The sequence below is a fragment of the Periplaneta americana genome, chromosome 12 (assembly GCF_040183065.1).
Source record: "Periplaneta americana isolate PAMFEO1 chromosome 12, P.americana_PAMFEO1_priV1, whole genome shotgun sequence".
Lineage (NCBI taxonomy): Eukaryota > Metazoa > Arthropoda > Insecta > Blattodea > Blattidae > Periplaneta > Periplaneta americana.
Genome location: NC_091128.1, coordinates 162,017,262 through 162,036,017, shown reverse-complemented (window position 1 = coordinate 162,036,017; position 18,756 = coordinate 162,017,262). Strand labels below are relative to the sequence as shown.

At 35.0% G+C, this 18,756-nt stretch overlaps 2 protein-coding genes across 2 annotated transcripts; one reads left to right on the top strand and one right to left on the bottom strand.

The window, feature by feature from the left end:
- Window positions 1-5,362, bottom strand: LOC138711099 (tubulin alpha-1 chain-like). The gene is made up of 4 exons (XM_069842421.1): window positions 5,229-5,362; window positions 2,964-3,186; window positions 2,163-2,464; window positions 1-992 (listed from the first exon to the last, which is right to left on the bottom strand). The coding sequence occupies exons 1-4, from the start codon at window positions 5,229-5,231 to the stop codon at window positions 168-170; spliced, it is 1,353 nt and encodes a 450-aa protein (XP_069698522.1). The 5' UTR covers window positions 5,232-5,362; the 3' UTR covers window positions 1-167.
- Window positions 5,363-5,471: 109 nt separating this feature from the next.
- Window positions 5,472-17,832, top strand: LOC138710092 (uncharacterized). The gene is made up of 8 exons (XM_069840718.1): window positions 5,472-5,536; window positions 5,636-5,690; window positions 7,449-7,542; window positions 10,042-10,211; window positions 10,878-10,929; window positions 14,227-14,312; window positions 16,842-17,074; window positions 17,650-17,832. The coding sequence occupies exons 1-8, from the start codon at window positions 5,477-5,479 to the stop codon at window positions 17,734-17,736; spliced, it is 837 nt and encodes a 278-aa protein (XP_069696819.1). The 5' UTR covers window positions 5,472-5,476; the 3' UTR covers window positions 17,737-17,832.
- Window positions 17,833-18,756: the final 924 nt, after the last annotated feature.

The following is an 18,756-nucleotide window of genomic DNA, read 5'->3' as shown; positions in this document are numbered from 1 at the left end:
TGTCTATAATTGAGATTTATTTTAAAATATACAGTAACACTTCAAACGCATTAAGTCTATAACAAATAAAGAAGAAGAAAAAACAAGACAATGTTAAAGGTAAAAAAAAGAGAAAAGATACTTAAAACTAAATCTCAAACAAACGAAAGTAAAACTTGAGCAACATTTTAGTACTCTTCAGCTCCTTCTCCTTCGCCTTCAACAGAATCCATACCAACTTCTTCATAATCCTTCTCCAACGCAGCCAGATCTTCACGAGCCTCGGAAAATTCACCTTCCTCCATACCCTCTCCTACATACCAATGCACGAAAGCTCGTTTGGCATACATTAAATCAAATTTGTGGTCAAGGCGTGCCCATGCTTCGGCAATGGCTGTTGTGTTTGCCAGCATGCATACTGCACGTTGCACCTTTGCTAAATCACCGCCAGGAACAACTGTAGGTGGTTGGTAGTTAATTCCAACTTTAAAGCCAGTTGGGCACCAGTCCACAAATTGAATTGTACGTTTTGTCTTGATGGTGGCGATGGAAGCGTTAACATCTTTTGGCACGACATCTCCACGATATAGCATGCAGCATGCCATGTACTTCCCGTGCCGAGGGTCGCACTTCACCATTTGATTTGCTGGTTCAAAGCAAGCATTCGTGATTTCTGCTACCGACAGTTGCTCATGGTAAGCCTTCTCTGCAGAAATTACAGGGGCATAAGTAACGAGGGGGAAGTGTATGCGAGGGTATGGCACCAAGTTGGTCTGGAACTCTGTGAGATCCACATTCAAGGCTCCATCAAAGCGCAAAGAGGCTGTGATAGACGACACAATCTGACTGATCAGTCGATTCAGATTAGTGTAAGTAGGACGCTCAATGTCTAAGTTACGACGGCAGATGTCGTAGATGGCCTCGTTGTCACACATGAAGGCGCAGTCTGAATGCTCCAAGGTGGTGTGTGTAGTCAGGATTGAGTTGTAGGGCTCCACTACAGCAGTTGATACCTGAAACACGTTCCACAGTATTACTACCACCTCACCATGAGGAGGTGGTGGTGGTGAACAGAGATGGATCCAGAACATCCTAAAGCATTGAGACCTAATCAGCGTATTGCAAATAACATAAATTACAGCCTACTCTACAAAGCTGAAAACATTCACACTTGCGGAATTTTGAAGTTAATCACCATAAATATATTAGTTATTTTTCATGTTATTATACACAGTGTCCTGGGTCAAAATTACCGATAAGAAAGTTCTATAACTCGACAACGAATTTATCTAGCTAAATACTGTTTGCTGCTGGGGATAGAGGAACTGGCAAGTTTTTATAGTGGCAACACAGTAATTCCATTCCTCGATTTACATCAGCTGTTCAATTATTAAGTTTTATGTTAGCGACACTGTTATTTAATTCACTGTTGCTGATATTTCCGACTTCATGAAGCTGCTGAGCCACACGAGGTGCACATGTGGAGATTAATTGATCAGCATAAAAACTTGAAGAGTTCCTCTGTTTTTTGCAGCAAAAGTGCATTTGAATTAATTTATTGGTTATTAAGTTTTAGAACTTTCTTATCGGTATAGTTCGTCCTAGACACTCTGTATATGTGTAAATTTCAGTACTTATATTTTCTACACTCCTGACAATATTAAGTTACTTCAGTCTCACTCTTGTTCTTGTATAAATGAAAGTACATTGAGTTAAAGATTTGTAATTTTAATATAAGTAATTTTGTTCCTGATGAGCGGACTCGTAACTTACTTCTGTTTTACAATGAATGAGCTTAAAGACTATAAAAAAGCTGAAATCGAGTCAATCAGTGAAGCAGAACTACCTCAAGTAATTAACAATTTCCTAAGAAGGTGTCAATAGTGTGTAGCAGTTGGTGGGGGACATTTTCAACACTTATTTTGAGCTGGGTAAGTACAAATTCCTACACTAAATGTTTCAGTGCTGGCAGATTGGGTGGCCGCTTTGCCAAAGATAAGCTCCTAGCGGCGGGCAATGCGGCAAATAACCCTGTGGCATAACAAAACAGTGTCACTGTAGTTTAATGTATTAATATAAATTTATAAATAGTTACAGCATGGCGGCATTCTTCAATGGATTTAACAAGTTTCTAAAAAATAAAATTGTTATGTAAGTATATAAACATAGAAGTACAGACTTACCTGAGGGGCTGGATATATGGCAAATTCCAACTTGCTTTTCTTCCCATAATCCACGGACAATCTTTCCATGAGCAGAGATGTGAAACCTGAGCCAGTACCTCCGCCAAATGAGTGGAAGATCAGGAAGCCTTGCATCCCAGTACATTGGTCTGCCAACTTGCGAATTCGGTCCAGCACCAGGTCCACAATTTCCTTCCCAATTGTGTAATGTCCTCTGGCATAGTTGTTAGCAGCATCTTCTTTCCCAGTTATCAGTTGTTCGGGATGGAATAACTGACGATATGTTCCTGTGCGGATTTCATCTGCAAGTAACCATTAGGTCGAAACATTCAAAAGCTTACACAAATGTTTGTAATTGATTGTGATATTATATAAGTTATGTACAGTTCCAGAAAAAAAAAAATAAATAAATAAAAAAAAAAAATAAAAAATAATTGGCTCGAGTCTTGATGAGAGTCCACCTGTACCAGTATGTAGGCAACAAGTTTTACAAGACTGTCCACAAGTAGCGTATATACAGGCGCGCTTGTTTACTGCATATGCGCAATGCATTGTATCTGGAACTTAGTGAAATTAGACGCGCCATTTTTTCTGGAATTACATATTTCCAGAATCAATTTCAATATATTAATTTTATATTAAGTTATATTAACAAAATTGAAAAAAAGCCTAGAGTTTATTAAATAGCCCTAACTTATGATATATCACTATTTGAAGTCCTTGAGAGAGTAGATTCTAACATTTCCGTGACATTTATTGTCCTTACTTCTTATAAAAGCAACAGCGTAATAACATACGAACCAACAACAGTGGGTTCTAAATCCACAAACACTGCCCTCGGAACATGCTTTCCTGCTCCTGTCTCGCTGAAGAAAGTGTTGAAGCTGTCATCACCACCTCCCACGGTCTTGTCTGAAGGCATCTGTCCATCAGGCTGTATCCCATGTTCCAGGCAGTACAGTTCCCAGCAAGCATTGCCAATCTGGGCTCCAGCTTGCCCAATGTGAATTGACAGACATTCACGCTACAAAACATACAGTGATTATTCTATCTATAATAAATTCATATTAAATTCAGATTTATGTCTCAACTTTGAGTTATATGAGGTGACAGGTACTACAGTTGGAAATATAGGTTTCGTGTAGGGAGGAGCGAATAAATGCCTATTTTCATAATGATGAAAGTATCTGCAATTTCATAAAATAAAATGTTCTGTCTGCACACATAGACCTATATTTGAGTCACATTGTTACCACATTAAGGCGAATACCAGGTATGTTCGATAGACCAATTTCGTCCACCTTTCACTGTTTTTGTTCGTCTCTTCTAGAGGTAAAGAACTAAGATACAAACAGCATTGGTAGTGATAGTTCTAGACCAAGGATGTTATTCTTTACCGATACATTAATTTTTCTTCTCACACCATCTCTGTCAAAACCATTTTGGTGTTCATATTATTTTTTATCAGTGAAAAGTGATAAGTTGGATAAACAATAGATAAGCTTACCAATACTTATAGACAATTGCCAATTAAAGCAATAATAAACATGTATGATCAAGAATATATTGCAAAATAATTAAAATATGGAGGAATGAAATAATTAGAGTATACCAAGTGATTTTGTGACTTTATTACAAACTTTTAGGAGTGATAGAGGTGATCCATATGAACAATTTGCATAAAGGAATCCATGCTCAAAAACATCCCATTGGTTAATCGCAAGCTTCCAAACATGTAGTCTGTGTAGCTAGCTAGCATTGAACTCCAGGCCATCATTCTGATGTTTGGTTACAGACTCTCTGTTACTACAAATGTTGGTAAATTCTTATAAACATGGTACCGGTACTGGCTATTTGGTACCATAAATTATATTATGAATGATAAAGCCTTGCAACTTTTATTTCATATCCATATGCTTTTCCACAAATAAAATGCATATCAGCAAGTCTCTTAATATCAGTATGAATCTCCCGAGTGATAACAAGAAACTAAAGAAACCAAAATTATCTGTAATGTAATACTTAACCCAAATAAGCCTAACGTCATACAAGGTCAGCTACATATAAACTGAGAAGAGGTTTGAGTGCATTTGCCATGTGTTCGATCCCAGATGGCTATTCTAATGTACGGTACCTGTGCTGTAAACAAGGTTCTATTTCTATTGAACTTTGAAGGCCTAATGTTTAAATATCACCAGAGCAACATCGAATGTGATACTGATTGATACTCGTATGTACGTCTATTATCAGGCAGTAGACCTACATCTCGCTTGACAATATGTCTCAGAGGAAGAAATTGTATACGTGATATACATCTGAAGTCTGATTAGTGTAATATGGTATATAGCTAATCGGCAATGTATACAATGGAGGGAGAAAGGAACTGGCCACCCTATTCCATTATCTCCTGGCTTAGTTGCCTCATAAGTGGTGCATTGTTGTATCACTTGTGAGGTTCAGACCTGTCTTCGAACAGTTGACTAACGAGAGAGAACTGAGAAGGATTCAATCTGGCATCGGAACTCGAATTCGGTGTGGCTTAGTGGATAAAGCTTCTGCACATAAAGTTGAAAGCTCGGGTTCGAGTCCCAGTACCGGAAAGAATTTTTCTCCATTCTGCCCATTCTTCATCATATCGTAATGCAGAATTCCTGCACGGAAATATCATATGTACTTCGGTACATCATTGTAATAGAAAGAAGTCTGTTAACTAAAAGCAAATTTTCAGCTTAAAATATCACTTCCTTAAATATAGGTAGCCTACCTTAACAATTGAAAGGAAAAGTTTCTACTCGCAGTGCTAATGTTACTAATTACAGCTTTGTTTTAATTGCACATATGAAAACTAATATTAATTCGCTAAAACATTACATATTCATATCATATATAAATATAATTAAATGCGTTTTGGGCCTATATTAATATGTAACAAATACAGCATCGAAAATTAATCGCTCTAGCAAAACAATTTCTCGTAACTTATTATATTTCTATCTATACTTATAATATTACGTATGAAATAGAGTAGGTAGGCCTATAATTATTATAATTACTAAATATAATTACCATTTTTTCACTTATAGCAATATATAGTGCACAAAACTCCTTCCAATCGTGTTAAAACAACGAAAACTCCAATATTTGAACACGTTTAACAAGAATGAATTGTTACATAATTGGTCGAAGAGATTACATTGTTTGTATATTGTTAAAACAACCGCGACCACCGCAAGAAGAGGAAGAAGAAGAATAAGAAGGAGGAGGAGGCAGAGAAGATACGCGAGTCTGTACTCTTTGGACATGATTCGCCATCTATGAACGCTTATGCGAAGATTTCTCATGGGTGGATGGCGGGTAATATGAAGCCAAATCAGGTGAGTTTGTTGATTGTTACTGTTAATGATAGTCTTAGCGAGATGCTGTGTTACTTTTGAAAATAATTTATTGACTATTAATTACTTTTTTATTTTCAGCATAATCGTGGATCCTCTAAACTTTCCTCTTGGAAGAAATTCCATAATCTTAAACGTATGTATGTTTTCTTTCTATAACTCGAGATACACTGTTTTTATGTAACGTATTTCGTGAAATAAAATTTAGAATAATTAGCCTAAGTTTACAATAAAACATTGCAATGACTATGGCATACAATTCTTTAAAAAAATATTAAGGCTTCAGTATTTTTTTTGTATAGGTTGATTCGACTGTTAGTAAACACATTTGATTAGGCAGAAATGGTTTCTTTTTTTCACGGTGCATTTCGATCATAGACTTCGATGACCCCAAGCATTAACACTTAAAATGAGTTACAGTATTGGAGAAATGAAGCACATTCAGTTTTACGGAAAAACGAGCGTTTAGGTAGTTCCGGTGATTTTGGAATTGAAAATGGTCAAATTTGCAAGAGATATTTTTATGGAGATGGATTTTAAAAGTCAAGGATTCTATTCGTATTTTTTTTAAGAAAAAAAAATGTTCGAAAATGTAGTAAATTACCTGTGATCTGCGATGGTTGGCTTCACTACATCTGGTACATTCGTCTCATTGCACACGCTTATTGTTTGGCAGTACGAAAACTTAACAGCGAAGTAAGATTAACATAAACACCTAAGGCTGCTATTTCGATAACGCATATAACTACCAATAATCCTGCGGGAATTCTCATATTACAAGTACTTACTTACTTACTTGCTTTTAAGGAACCTAGAGGTTCATTGCCACTCTCACATAAGCCCACCATTGGCATATTACAAGTAATGATATATGTTTTGAAATTCATGCTGAAAAATTGGAAACTAGCGTGAAAGTTTAGTAATGCCACCTAAAGTATATTGGTATGACATGTAAGACAGCTGAAGGTGCATAATTGTAATGGGAAGGAAACTATCTCAGCATTCGTTTCACCCTAGATCATAGTATATATATATATATATATATATATATATATATATATATATATATATATGATCTAGGGTTTAACCCAGCTTCATTTCTTATTCTGTCTGTCCATTTCACACGCTCTATTCTTCTCCACATCCACATTTCAAATGCTTCTAGTGGTTCTTCACTTCGTCGTAATGTCCATGTTTCTGCCCCATACAATACCACATTGCACACAAAGCACTTTACTAGTCTCTTCGGACTCTTCCTCAGTTCTCTTTCCAGATGTCCAAAGAAGATGCTCCCATTCTATTAAAAGCTCCCTTTTGACTTTCTGGCAGCAGCTCATGTTAGTGCTTATAGTACACCGAAAATATTTGAAGCTGTTCACTTGTTCTACTGCCTCTTTTCGAATTCGCATGTTTACCTTCTTTATTTTTCTTCCAGTAATCATGTCCTTCGTCTTTTTTCATTATCATTTATCTTCATCCCATACTTTTCACAGCTGTCATTTAGCTCCAGTAACATATCCCTTAGAATCATCTCCTCTTTTGCTAACAACGCCATATCATCAGTAAATATTATGCACTTTATTTTTCTTCCTCCTACTATCACTCCTCCATGCTCTGAAAGCAGTTCTTCACTAAATCCTGCAAGTAGATGTTGAACAATGTAGGTTACAAAAGGCATGCTTGTCGTACTTCTCTCCCTATTCAACTTTTCTCTGTCATTTCTTCTCAAGATTACTGAATAGCCTTCTCTCTTTCTAAGCCCAATTTTCTTCAGGATCCCCATATATTTATTCCAATTGTCTCTGTCAGAAGCCTTTTTCTAGTTCACAAAAATACTATACATTTTGATTACTGGTATAACTTGTGATTTCATGTCTTGTTATAATATTTTCAGCACTGCAGCCACGTAGAAAATCAATTCTGGAGGATGCTGTGAGGAAAATTGTGAAGAAGAGTTCACGAAGTATACTTCTGCCTGGAAAGAAAAGGTGTGGCATATGTATTACCATTTTTCAAAGAAACAAATAATAATAATAATAATAATAATAATAATAATAATAATAATAATAATAATAATAATCATATCCTGAGCAAGATTAATCCAGTCTCTATCATCATATCCCACTTCCCTCAAATCCATTTTAATATTATCCTCCCATCTATGTCTTGGGCTCCTCAAAGATCTTTTTTCTCTCTGGTCTCCTAACTAACACTTTATATGTATTTCTGGATTCTCCCATACGTTCTACATGTCCTGCCCATCTCAAACATTTGGATTTAATGTTCCTAATTATGTCAGGTGAAGAATACAATGCGTGCAGTTCTGTGTTGTGTAACTTTTTCCATTCTCCTGTAACTTCATCTCTCTTAGCCCCAAATATTTTCCTAATCTCCTTATTCTCGAACACACTCAACCTCCGTTCCTCTCTCCTAAAGTGAGAGTCCAAGTTTCACAACCATACAGAGCAACCGGTAATATAACTGTTTTATAATTTCTAACTTCCAGCTTTTCGTGAGCAGACTAGATGACAAAAGCTTCTCAACTGAATAATAACAGGCATTTCCCATATTTATTCTGAGTTTAATTTCCTCCCGACTTTCATTTATGTTTGTTACTGTTGCTCCACTTCTTCAAAGGATAAATTTCCAATTTTTATATATTCCTTTGCTGTGGTCATGCTTATGTTGGGATTTCGTAACAATCTGTTTTTTTACTGTGATGCTTTGTTAGCCCTTCGTCCAACCCCCAAAGCTGGATTATTATTATTATTATTATTATTATTATTATTATTATTATTATTATTATTATTATTATTATTATTATTATTGTTGTTGTTGTTTGTCAAAACCAGTATACAAAGCCTGAATATGACATCGTCATGTTATAGAATGAATCTACATATGCAACAACTTTCCCTTTGATTGTCAGTTTTTCAGTTCTCCTTGCACAGAACCAAATACCTGTAGGTATACTCGCAGAATAACTGACATGGAATTAATATTAATGGCCATATACAATACTACGTTAGCATTGAAATGAAAAGAACAGGGCATATCCTGGAATTTTGTAAAGGGCATGCTGCTTAACTCCATTTTTATGTATATTGATCAGTAGGGTTAGCGCTATACCTGAGTACTATACACTAGTTACCCACAAACAAATTGTTACTGGTACATTTTTATTATACTTGAAATAACGTAATAAAAATAACAATTAAAATAATGAAGTACTGTATGTATGGCGTGAACAAAACTCAGCCATATTGATGCCTTCTCTGGAATTTTCATAAAGAATGAAGAAATAGTTTACATATATTTATGGTAATGGTGCAGTAATTGGAGCTGAAGATTTTAGTTTCATGTTGTTTTATGCAATAAAGTATATGCCTTTATATACACAATAAAATTCAGAAGAATTTGTCGGAAATTCACCATATCACTGTTTATTTAAATGTGAATTCTGCTCTTTTGTTTTGAATGGTAAATTCCTTTATAACATCGTCATAAAATGAAAATAATAATCTTAGTTTTTTCGATGGATAATATTCCAAAAGGACTAAATTTGCTAAATTTCTGTTGTGGGGTGCTCTGATATAATTATGTTTTCTTCTTGATGCTGAAAATAATCTCTCCACTGATTCAGTTGTAGTCGGTATTGATAGAATTAGTGAAGCCAGTATGTAAGTTTCATTCAAAATATTATGAATATTATTGGTACTTATTCATATATGGTACCAGTTTATGCACAGGTCATTATCAAATTCAGAGGAAGAATAGAAAACAGTCAGCTACCGTAATTTCTTATCTTTAGTGTATGGATTTGCATTAAGTTTATTTAATAGGGTGTCAAAAAATTTGTCTTCATTCAATAGAGCCATAAGTTCCAATTTAGTAATAATACCAAGTTGTTCAGTTATTTGTGTGAATATGTTGTGTGATTTCGTATTTCACATTAAGTCACCACAAATCTTTTTGCAGGAGGTTCATCTATTTCATGTTGTTTGACTTTTCCCATACTGCTTCAAAATAATTTCTTTGTGACGAAAGCTGTTCTTGAAATCTCGCAATTTCCTTGTTAAAATATTCAATAAGAAGGGCATTCTTTTGAAGTGCATTGAAAATGTGTCTGAATAGCAATTTGCACAAGTGTTTGAGAAATATTTCTTAAGACTCTTTTTTTTTTTTCATCTCCCTTCCTCAATTTCTAACTTTCATAACACATAAAAGCACTGCCAATACGTATAGCTCAGTTTTCCTCAGTAAGTACGTTACCGTACTTTTAAAGTAAAATTTCTGGAAAGTTATAATAAAATTCACTAATCACCTGCATATTTAACATTGTATATACCGTACTAATATTATTAATCTCTCTGGTACATTTCACACTGAACTTAAAATCATTGTCTGCTTCATGGAAAAAGTGGAATTTATTGGTGAATTAATGTGACAATTTCGATTATCTATTTATATGTATATTTTTTTTGTAGAATATCACCAGTCCAAAAGAGCCCAGAATGTAGCAAGAAGAGAAAGAAACCAGAGGCGATTAGCAAAACTCAACTAATGCAAGAAAGTCTTATCTCGGATTATATGGAGACTGCTTTGAAGCTTTCGATGCACTGGGAAAAGGAATTACTTCAGAAGCGCGAAATTGGAAGTACGCAGATCATATTCATGTTAAGTGAGCTAATTATCCATCCCGAACACAATAAACACATTCTTGGTATATCACTTGGTTCCTTTGCTTATTTATGTAGCCTAAGTTACATAACAAGGTATATTCAGTGTTCACATATTTCTGAACATAAAATGCAATACGGTACAGTTACATAAAATCGAAGAATTGTAGTTTTAAAGACATTTTCGAAATTTGATGTTGTAGGCAAAAAAGTGTGATAAGTCAAAATTATTTTTGATTTGAGTTCAGCAAAATGTTTCTTTTACATTGCCTACCTTGAGCCTGTATGTACTTGTATATTCCTTCCACACGTTTCATTTCCCCACTTCCTCTGTTACTTCTCCTCATCCTCCTTCTCCTCCTCCTTCTCCTCCTCCTCCTCCTCCTCCTCCTCCTCCTCATCATCATCATCATCATCATCATCATGGCAAAATGGCGTCCCTGGTAACAAATACTTTCTGTGCTCCAACATTTATACCATTTTTAAAACTTTCGTCCATTAACTATCCCCTTCCTTCTTTTCTCATCGAGATACAAAAATATTACAGAAAAATAACAAATATTTGTTTCAGCAAATACTCGTACACAAAGTGTGTGTAGTTCGTTTTCTTGTTAATAAAAGAAGCTTTTCTTCCTTCATTACAGAAGGAGAACTCCAGAACACAAAAACAGAGCTCCAGAAAATTTACTACAGAAGGTATGCATTTAAGTTTAAGAAGTCTGTAAATCTTCTCCTAGGTAAGTCCTAATAGATCTTAGATTTTTATTTTTCAGAAAAATAAAAACAATGCTTCAGTCCAGCATATTTTTCCAACATGCGGTTTCATACAACAAGATAGACAATAAGTCAAACTGGTATTTAAGGGGGGAGGAACATCATTGGCCTGCAGAAATTTAGTGAAATTCATTTTTTTTTTATATCTGAGCTACTATAAAACCTAAACGGACACAACATTTTATGCCTAATATACATACATTAAACTTTATAAAACACTATTCTGAATATTAAAATAGCTAAGAATTACTTGTAAAAATAATATCAAATTTGCATAATTATTTTTTACAACCGTAAAGCATTTACATAATAAAATATATAATTAATTAAATATCTGCATGATCATTTTACTGGAATGTTTTAAAGACCTACATCAAGAACATAGTCTAGGACCTTTTACGTATTCCTTCGGGAAATATTTTTTTTCCTTAATCGTTACCTTCGATATTAAAGTTTCTAAAATTTTTTATCAAGAAAAAATTAAAATTAAACTTTTTTGTTTGAAATATCTCAAAGAATAACCTCCTGAAATTAATTACATTACTTACGGTTCATTCTGTATAATACGCTAGTCACTTAGCAAATAATCTGTTACTGATAGTTACACAGTCACTAATGCATAATAACTACAGTAAATGGTTAGTTGCAAACAATATAGCTACTTGTGGTTTCTTTAAGCGATGTATTAAGTATTTTGTGAACACACAATAGCAAGCAATCGACTTTCTTTCTTCTGAGTCTTGATGCTGCTTCTCCTCCAGTAAGGTCACCAGGTGGGCTGCATGAAACAAGAAAACAGAAGGGGAGTACACAGAAGAATAAAATAGTTTGGAGTGCCTTTGAGAAGGACAATTAAAACGAAATGACATACTATCAGAAGTGTACTAGATGTAACAAAACATATTCATCTATTTTTACATTTAGCAGTTTTAAAACACAGAAATCGCTATGTTTTTTAGTCAAGACAATTCAATTTTTGTAGCCTAGTGGGAAAATATCAGAGATAGTATCAAAATTGCAGCTGAGCAGAGCATAGGTTATTATGAAACTAAGAAAAAGAAACCGTGGTTTGATGGAGATTGTTGTATGGTAGTAGAAAGAAGGAAACAGACAAAATTGAAATTCTTACAGGATCCAGTTGAGGAGAAGAGAGATAATTATTTCAATGAAAGACGGGAAGCAAGTCGTACACTTAGGAATAAAAAGAGAGGTTACTTGAAGGAAAAACTGAATGAGGTAGAAACAAATAGTAAGAATAAAAACATTCGAGATTTATATAAGGGTATAAAGGAATTTAAGAACGGATATCAGCCAAGGGTAAACGTGATCAAGGATGAGACTGGTGACTTGCTTGCAGACTCTCCATCAATCCTAAACAGATGGAAAAACTATTTTGCGCAACTACTAAATGTACATAGGCCAAATAGAAATGATCGGGACGAAATTGAAATACAAACTGCTGAGCCATTTATACCCGAACCCACACCTTCAGAAGTCGAAATTGCGATAGAAAATCTGAAAAAGTACAAGTCTCCAGGTATCGATCAAATTCCAGCAGAATTAATACAAGAGGGTGGAAGTGCATTATATAGCGAAATTTATAAACTTGTACTTGCTATTTGGGAAAAGGAAATTGTACCAGAACAATGGAAGGAGTCCATAATTGTACCTATTTTTAAAAAGGGGGACAAAACCAACTGTGGTAACTTTCGAGAAATATCACTTTTGTTGACGTCGTACAAAATTTTGTCCAATATTCTTTTGAGAAGATTAACTCCGTATGTAGATGAAATTATTGGGGATCATCAGTGCGGTTTTCGGCATAATAGATCGACTATTGATCAGATTTTTTGTATTCGACAGATAATGGAGAAAAAAATGGGAGTATAAGGCTACAGTGAATCAGTTATTCATAGATTTCAAAAAGGCATATGACTCGGTTAAGAGGGAAGTATTATATGATATTCTTATTGAATTTGGTATTCCCAAGAAACTAGTTCGATTAATTAAAATGTGTCTCAGTGAAACATACAGCAGAGTCCATATAGGTCAGTTTCTATCTGATGCTTTTCCAATTCACTGCGGGCTAAAGCAGGGAGATGCACTATCACCTTTACTTTTTAACTTCGCTCTAGAATATGCCATTAGGAAAGTTCAGGCTAACAGGCAGGGTTTGGAATTGAACAGGTTACATCAGCTTCTTGTCTATGCGGATGACGTGAATATGTTAGGAGAAAATACACAAACGATTAGGGAAAACACGGAAATTTTACTTGAAGCAAGTAAAGCAATCGGTTTGGAAGTAAATCCCGAAAAGACAAAGTATATGATTATGTCTCGTGACCAGAATATTGTACGAAATGGAAATATAAAAATTGGAGATTTATCCTTCGAAGAGGTGGAAAAATTCAAATATCTTGGAGCAACAGTAACAAATATAAATGACACTCTGGAGGAAATTAAACGCAGAATAAATATGGGAAATGCGTGTTATTATTCGGTTGAGAAGCCCTTATCATCCAGTCTGCTGTCCAAAAATCTGAAAGTTAGAATTTATAAAACAGTTATATTACCGGTTCTTCTATATGGTTGTGAAACTTGGACTCTCACTCTGAGAGAGGAACATAGGTTAAGGGTGTTTGAGAATAAGGTGCTTAGGAAAATACTTGGGGCTAAGCGGGATGAAGTTACAGGAGAATGGAGAAAGTTACACAACACAGAACTGCACGCATTGTATTCTTCACCTGACATAATTAGGAACATTAAATCCAGACGTTTGAGATGGGCAGGGCATGTAGCACGTATGGGCGAATCCAGAGATGCATATAGAGTGTTAGTTGGGAGACCGGAGGGAAAAATACCTTTAGGGAGGCCGAGACGTAGATGGGAGGATAATATTAAAATGGATTTGAGGGAGGTGGGGTATGATGATAGAGACTGGATTAATCTTGCACATGATAGGGACCGCTGGCGGGCTTATGTGAGGGCGGCAATGAACCTTCGGGTTCCTTAAAAGCCATTTGTAAGTAAGTAAGTAATTAGTAGTGTAAACAGAGTGCATCTTTACTGCTGGAGTTTGGACATTTCCTTTATAACATTAACTGAACTTGAAAGTAAAATATGTCTCTCTGTATTGAAAAATACCGAAATCGTTGCCAAATATTAAGAGTTCAACTACTATATTTCCATTTCTCTGATACTATATTCTGTTTGTCACAGGAAACTATTTCCACTTGTGGAGAACGTGATGACTGCAAAAGACATAGAATCTTCAGTTTCACATCTGGACAATACAATACCGTTATGTAAGTCATTTCACTGTGACCAGTTTGCAACTTATGTCATTATAGTTCAGAACCAAGCTTGAACCTGTTAATTATGGGCAACAGTTTTTCTCGAAGACACTTGTCTTAATTTTTCTCCAGTTTCTTAATTTTTTTCTCTCGAAAATGCGGCAAAACTTGTATAATAAATTTTTCCTTAACGGACAATTTAAAATTCCTCAGTAGACTCATAATTGCTCTTATGAAAAATTAACTTCTCTGTATTGGACATTCTCAGTAATGAACACGAAACCTAAATATGTATGTAACATTTTAACATTTTTCTTAATAGTGGAAATATTCAGACATGAGGGTGCGAATTAACGGGGGGGAGGGGGATTTCCCCTCCTTGCTGTAAAGTTATCCCCCCTCTCATAAATTCATATTAACATCCCCGCCAGGGATAACTTCTATCCCACCTCACAAAATATAATTGTTTTAATATGAGTATACTTTATAAAGCACAGTATAAAGTAAGCAAAGAAAATAATATTGATGTATTATTATCATCTCCGACAAGCTGACAACAATCAATAACTTAGGAATTACACATCTTATCTTAAGCCTGCTCAGGGATATGTTTATTATTATAATCAAGATGCAAGACAAGCAACTCAATGCGGCGAAGTGTTGAGCTGTATCGAATGAGGATAATAATAATTTTATGTGTGGTATTCTCTATCTAGGATTCTATTCCCCCCCCCCCCCCCCCAATCAGAATTCTTAATTCGCACCCTGCAGACATGCAACTTTTTTATTTCACAATTTCAAGAGCAGTTATTCCTACTAACTATTTTGAAGGGGAAGAAAAAATCACGGACAAGAATACTGGAGCATAATGATAAGAGGAGACAAAGAGCAAGGCAGAAAATAGGTAAGATTGGAGAAAGCTAGGAACACGGAATGATAAAACGGTATTTGAAAAAGTTTTGTTGATTGAATGTTGATTTATTAAATAGGCCTACATAGGGCATTCGAAAATTAGTGGCAACACTGCTATTATTCAGCTTCTATAGCTGTGACTACTGTAAGCTGCTGGTAATATGAGATGGAGTGAAGCCTGATATATGAAGAGTACTCGAGAAAAAAATGAATGTCACGATGCTCTTAAAGGTGATGTTAGTACTGTATCTAATTGAATAGATTACTACGGACTTTAGTTTTGTAAAACAAGATCTGTTCATACCCGATGCTGAAAATAGTCCCCTTCCACATCCAAGCACTCTTGTACACGTCTCTACAATTCTGGAATACTTTTCTCTTAAAGTGATGCCGGTAATGGCTACAATCTCTTGATATATAGCTTCTTTCAGGGCTGCGATTGTGTGAGGTTTACTTCTGTACACTTTTCCCTTCAATAAATTTAAATTTTGAAACAATAAACAAAACCGCACACATTTTCCATGGTCCGACGCTTGCAATTCTTGAACATATGACACGCGGTAAGTGCATGGTTTTGATTTTTTTGCAGCTTTTTGACACGTGGAATATGGGAGAATAGTTTCTTGGGAAAGTCTTCGCAATGATTCTGATGGTGACTCCAGTAATTGCTCTTTTACATCCTGTATTGTCTCTTCAGACAATTTCCGGTCTCCTGAATGCTGTGTGACATGGCTTCCTGTTGTTTCTAACTTTCTTACCAATTTCTAGATACAACACTTTGAAGGTACAAATCTCATACCAAATTTAATCTGAAATGCCCTTTGACATGCTTTAAATGAACCCGTTTGCCAGTATTTACAAACGAGGAACATGCACTCTTCGATTGTGTACATTGTTAATCCCTAGACATTCGAGCCAACACTACCGAGATGCAGTGTAGTGGAACAAAAATCAATCAAGGTCATTGGAAGAGTCCAAACTATTGCGAGGGGTTAGATCCTGTTTTGCATTGTTGAAGGTATGTGCATACAAAATTTCAAGACAAACATTAAGTAAATGGCAGGTTTATAGACAAAAGTTTGGGGCCTCTAGTGAGGGAATCACAAATTACAACGAATATGCAACTCTTAGTTAATTTTATGTCAAAAAAACATGATTGATACTCCTCTGGAAGGAGAAATTAAGAAATTATTAATTAATTAATTTTTTTAAGAACTTCAAAAATACATACTGTCACTTACTGCATAGTTGTATCTGAACAACGTCAGTGACTTGGCGTGATTACATACATCAGCTAATTGAAATTTTATTTTTTAAATAGTTGTGCTGGTTTCTAACTGTGAGTCAACCTGGTTGACGAGTTGGTATAGCGCTGGCCTTCTATGCCCAAGGTTGTGGGTTCGATCCCGGGCCAGGTCGATGGCATTTAAGTGTGCTTAAATGCGACAGGCTCATGTCAGTAGATTTACTGGCATGTAAAAGAACTCCTGCGGGACAAAATTCCGGCACATCCGGCGACGCTGATATAACCTCTGCAGTTGCGAGCGTCGTTAAATAAAACATAACATTTTCTAACTGTGACAGACTAGTCACTCGTACATCTTAATCATTTGTATGTATGCATTTCAGCAAAGCAGGAAACATGGCGTTGGGCACCTGTTCTGGATCATAGCACTCCTTCCGAAGTTCCAGTTATGGAGTCATCTCAAGTCAAATATAAGCCTGCAGTGAAAATTGAGAATGTTCGGCGAGAGAAAGAGAACAAGCCACACATCCTAAAAAGCCACAATAGGAACAGTACCATAACTTACAATGCTTACAATGAACTGCAAGTTTCTAAGAAAATTCAGCACTCGTATAGGGTAAGTGATTTGCCACTAGAAGTTAGTACGCCTTAGTCCACATTTTCTGTACAATTCAGCTGAAATACACTTTTTGAAGATTGAAAGCCATATTTTGACAATTATAGGTAATTTTTTTTAATTTGTAAGGACATAATTGCTTACTTATTGCATGATTATTGATTATCCTTAACCTAATGATAATAATAATAATAATAATAATAATAATAATAATAATAATAATGATGATGATGATGATAATGATGATGATGATGATGATAACCAAGCATTCCAGTTCCGAACTGGAATCCAGTGTGGTTTAGTGGATAAAGCACCAGCATGTAGAGCTGAAAACTCGGGTTCGAGTCCTGGTGTCGGAGAGAATTTTTCTCTGTCCTATCCATTATATGATAACGCAGAATTCCTGCACGCAAATACCATATGTACATCGGTACATCATAATAATATAATAATGTAATTCTATTAGCTAGTAATATGTTATGACATATCTGATTGAAACAGCTCATAGACCATCTCGTACTTTCCAGTGAACCCCATTGTATTAAATAGTAGTTTTGTTATTGAATGTATTTCAGGTTGACAAGCCGTATACATTCTACAAGTACTCCCTGAAGAGGGATCCTGTTGATGTTAACATCAAGTATTATCCGTTATGGCTATGAAGATGATAAAATGTGAGATTCTGCGATTATCATATTATGTTGTAAACATCCTTCCTGTATTTCATCTGTTCAATAATGAATAAAAGGTGTAATATATAGCCCATTTCTATTTTCTTCTTCTTCATAAATTTAAACCTTAGTCTATTTCCACATCAAGAAAATTTGTGTGGTGTGACTTGTAGCATTTCTTCTTCCTTTGTGTTTATAGATTTAAACGATCAAGATGGTTAGTATTTTACAGTGCCCATTCTTTGAGTATGTTGATACCAAGTAATTTGTACCCGACTTATTTTTTGTAAGATTAAATATGTTCAAATATTTTCTGAGATCTTAGTTCCTTTTTCTGTTTAAACGTCATTCCTGCTCATGAAAGTAGGAACTTCATATCCGCAGTTTCTATTTTCTTTTTATCGGATCGATTAAGTATACAATTCCTAGTTGTGTATGTTATTATCGGCACTGCCATCATTTTATCAAATTTGAGTTGTGTAATTTTCGAAATTTTATTTTTTAGTGTCCTGTGTATTGTTCCACACATTCACATTATAGATTATATGATTATTATATATTAACTTAAACCTGTTTAGGTCATTATGTATTAGACATGTAAAGTGTGTAGTTGAATACTTTTTGCCCAACATTCTTGACTCTTTCATTGAAGAAGATAGTTACTATGATACTTTAAATAATCAATTTCGATATTTTCACGAAAATATATATTTTTCAGCATCTCTGATGTCGAAAAAATGGTTTTGGTCATGTCTGTCAGTATACAATGATTTCTCGCTATCAGTAGGTTTTTGTCCATGTGCATTAACTTACTAGCATGTAAAAGAACTCCTGCAGGACAAAATTCTGGAACAACGGCAACGCTGATATAACCTTGGCAGTTGCAAGCATCGTTAAATAAACCGTAATTTAATGTAATTCATTACTTACTAGGTAATTTATCCGGGAATGATGCACATTAAAATGTAAAATTTTTATTGAAAATTTTGTTTTAATCAACATAATTGAATG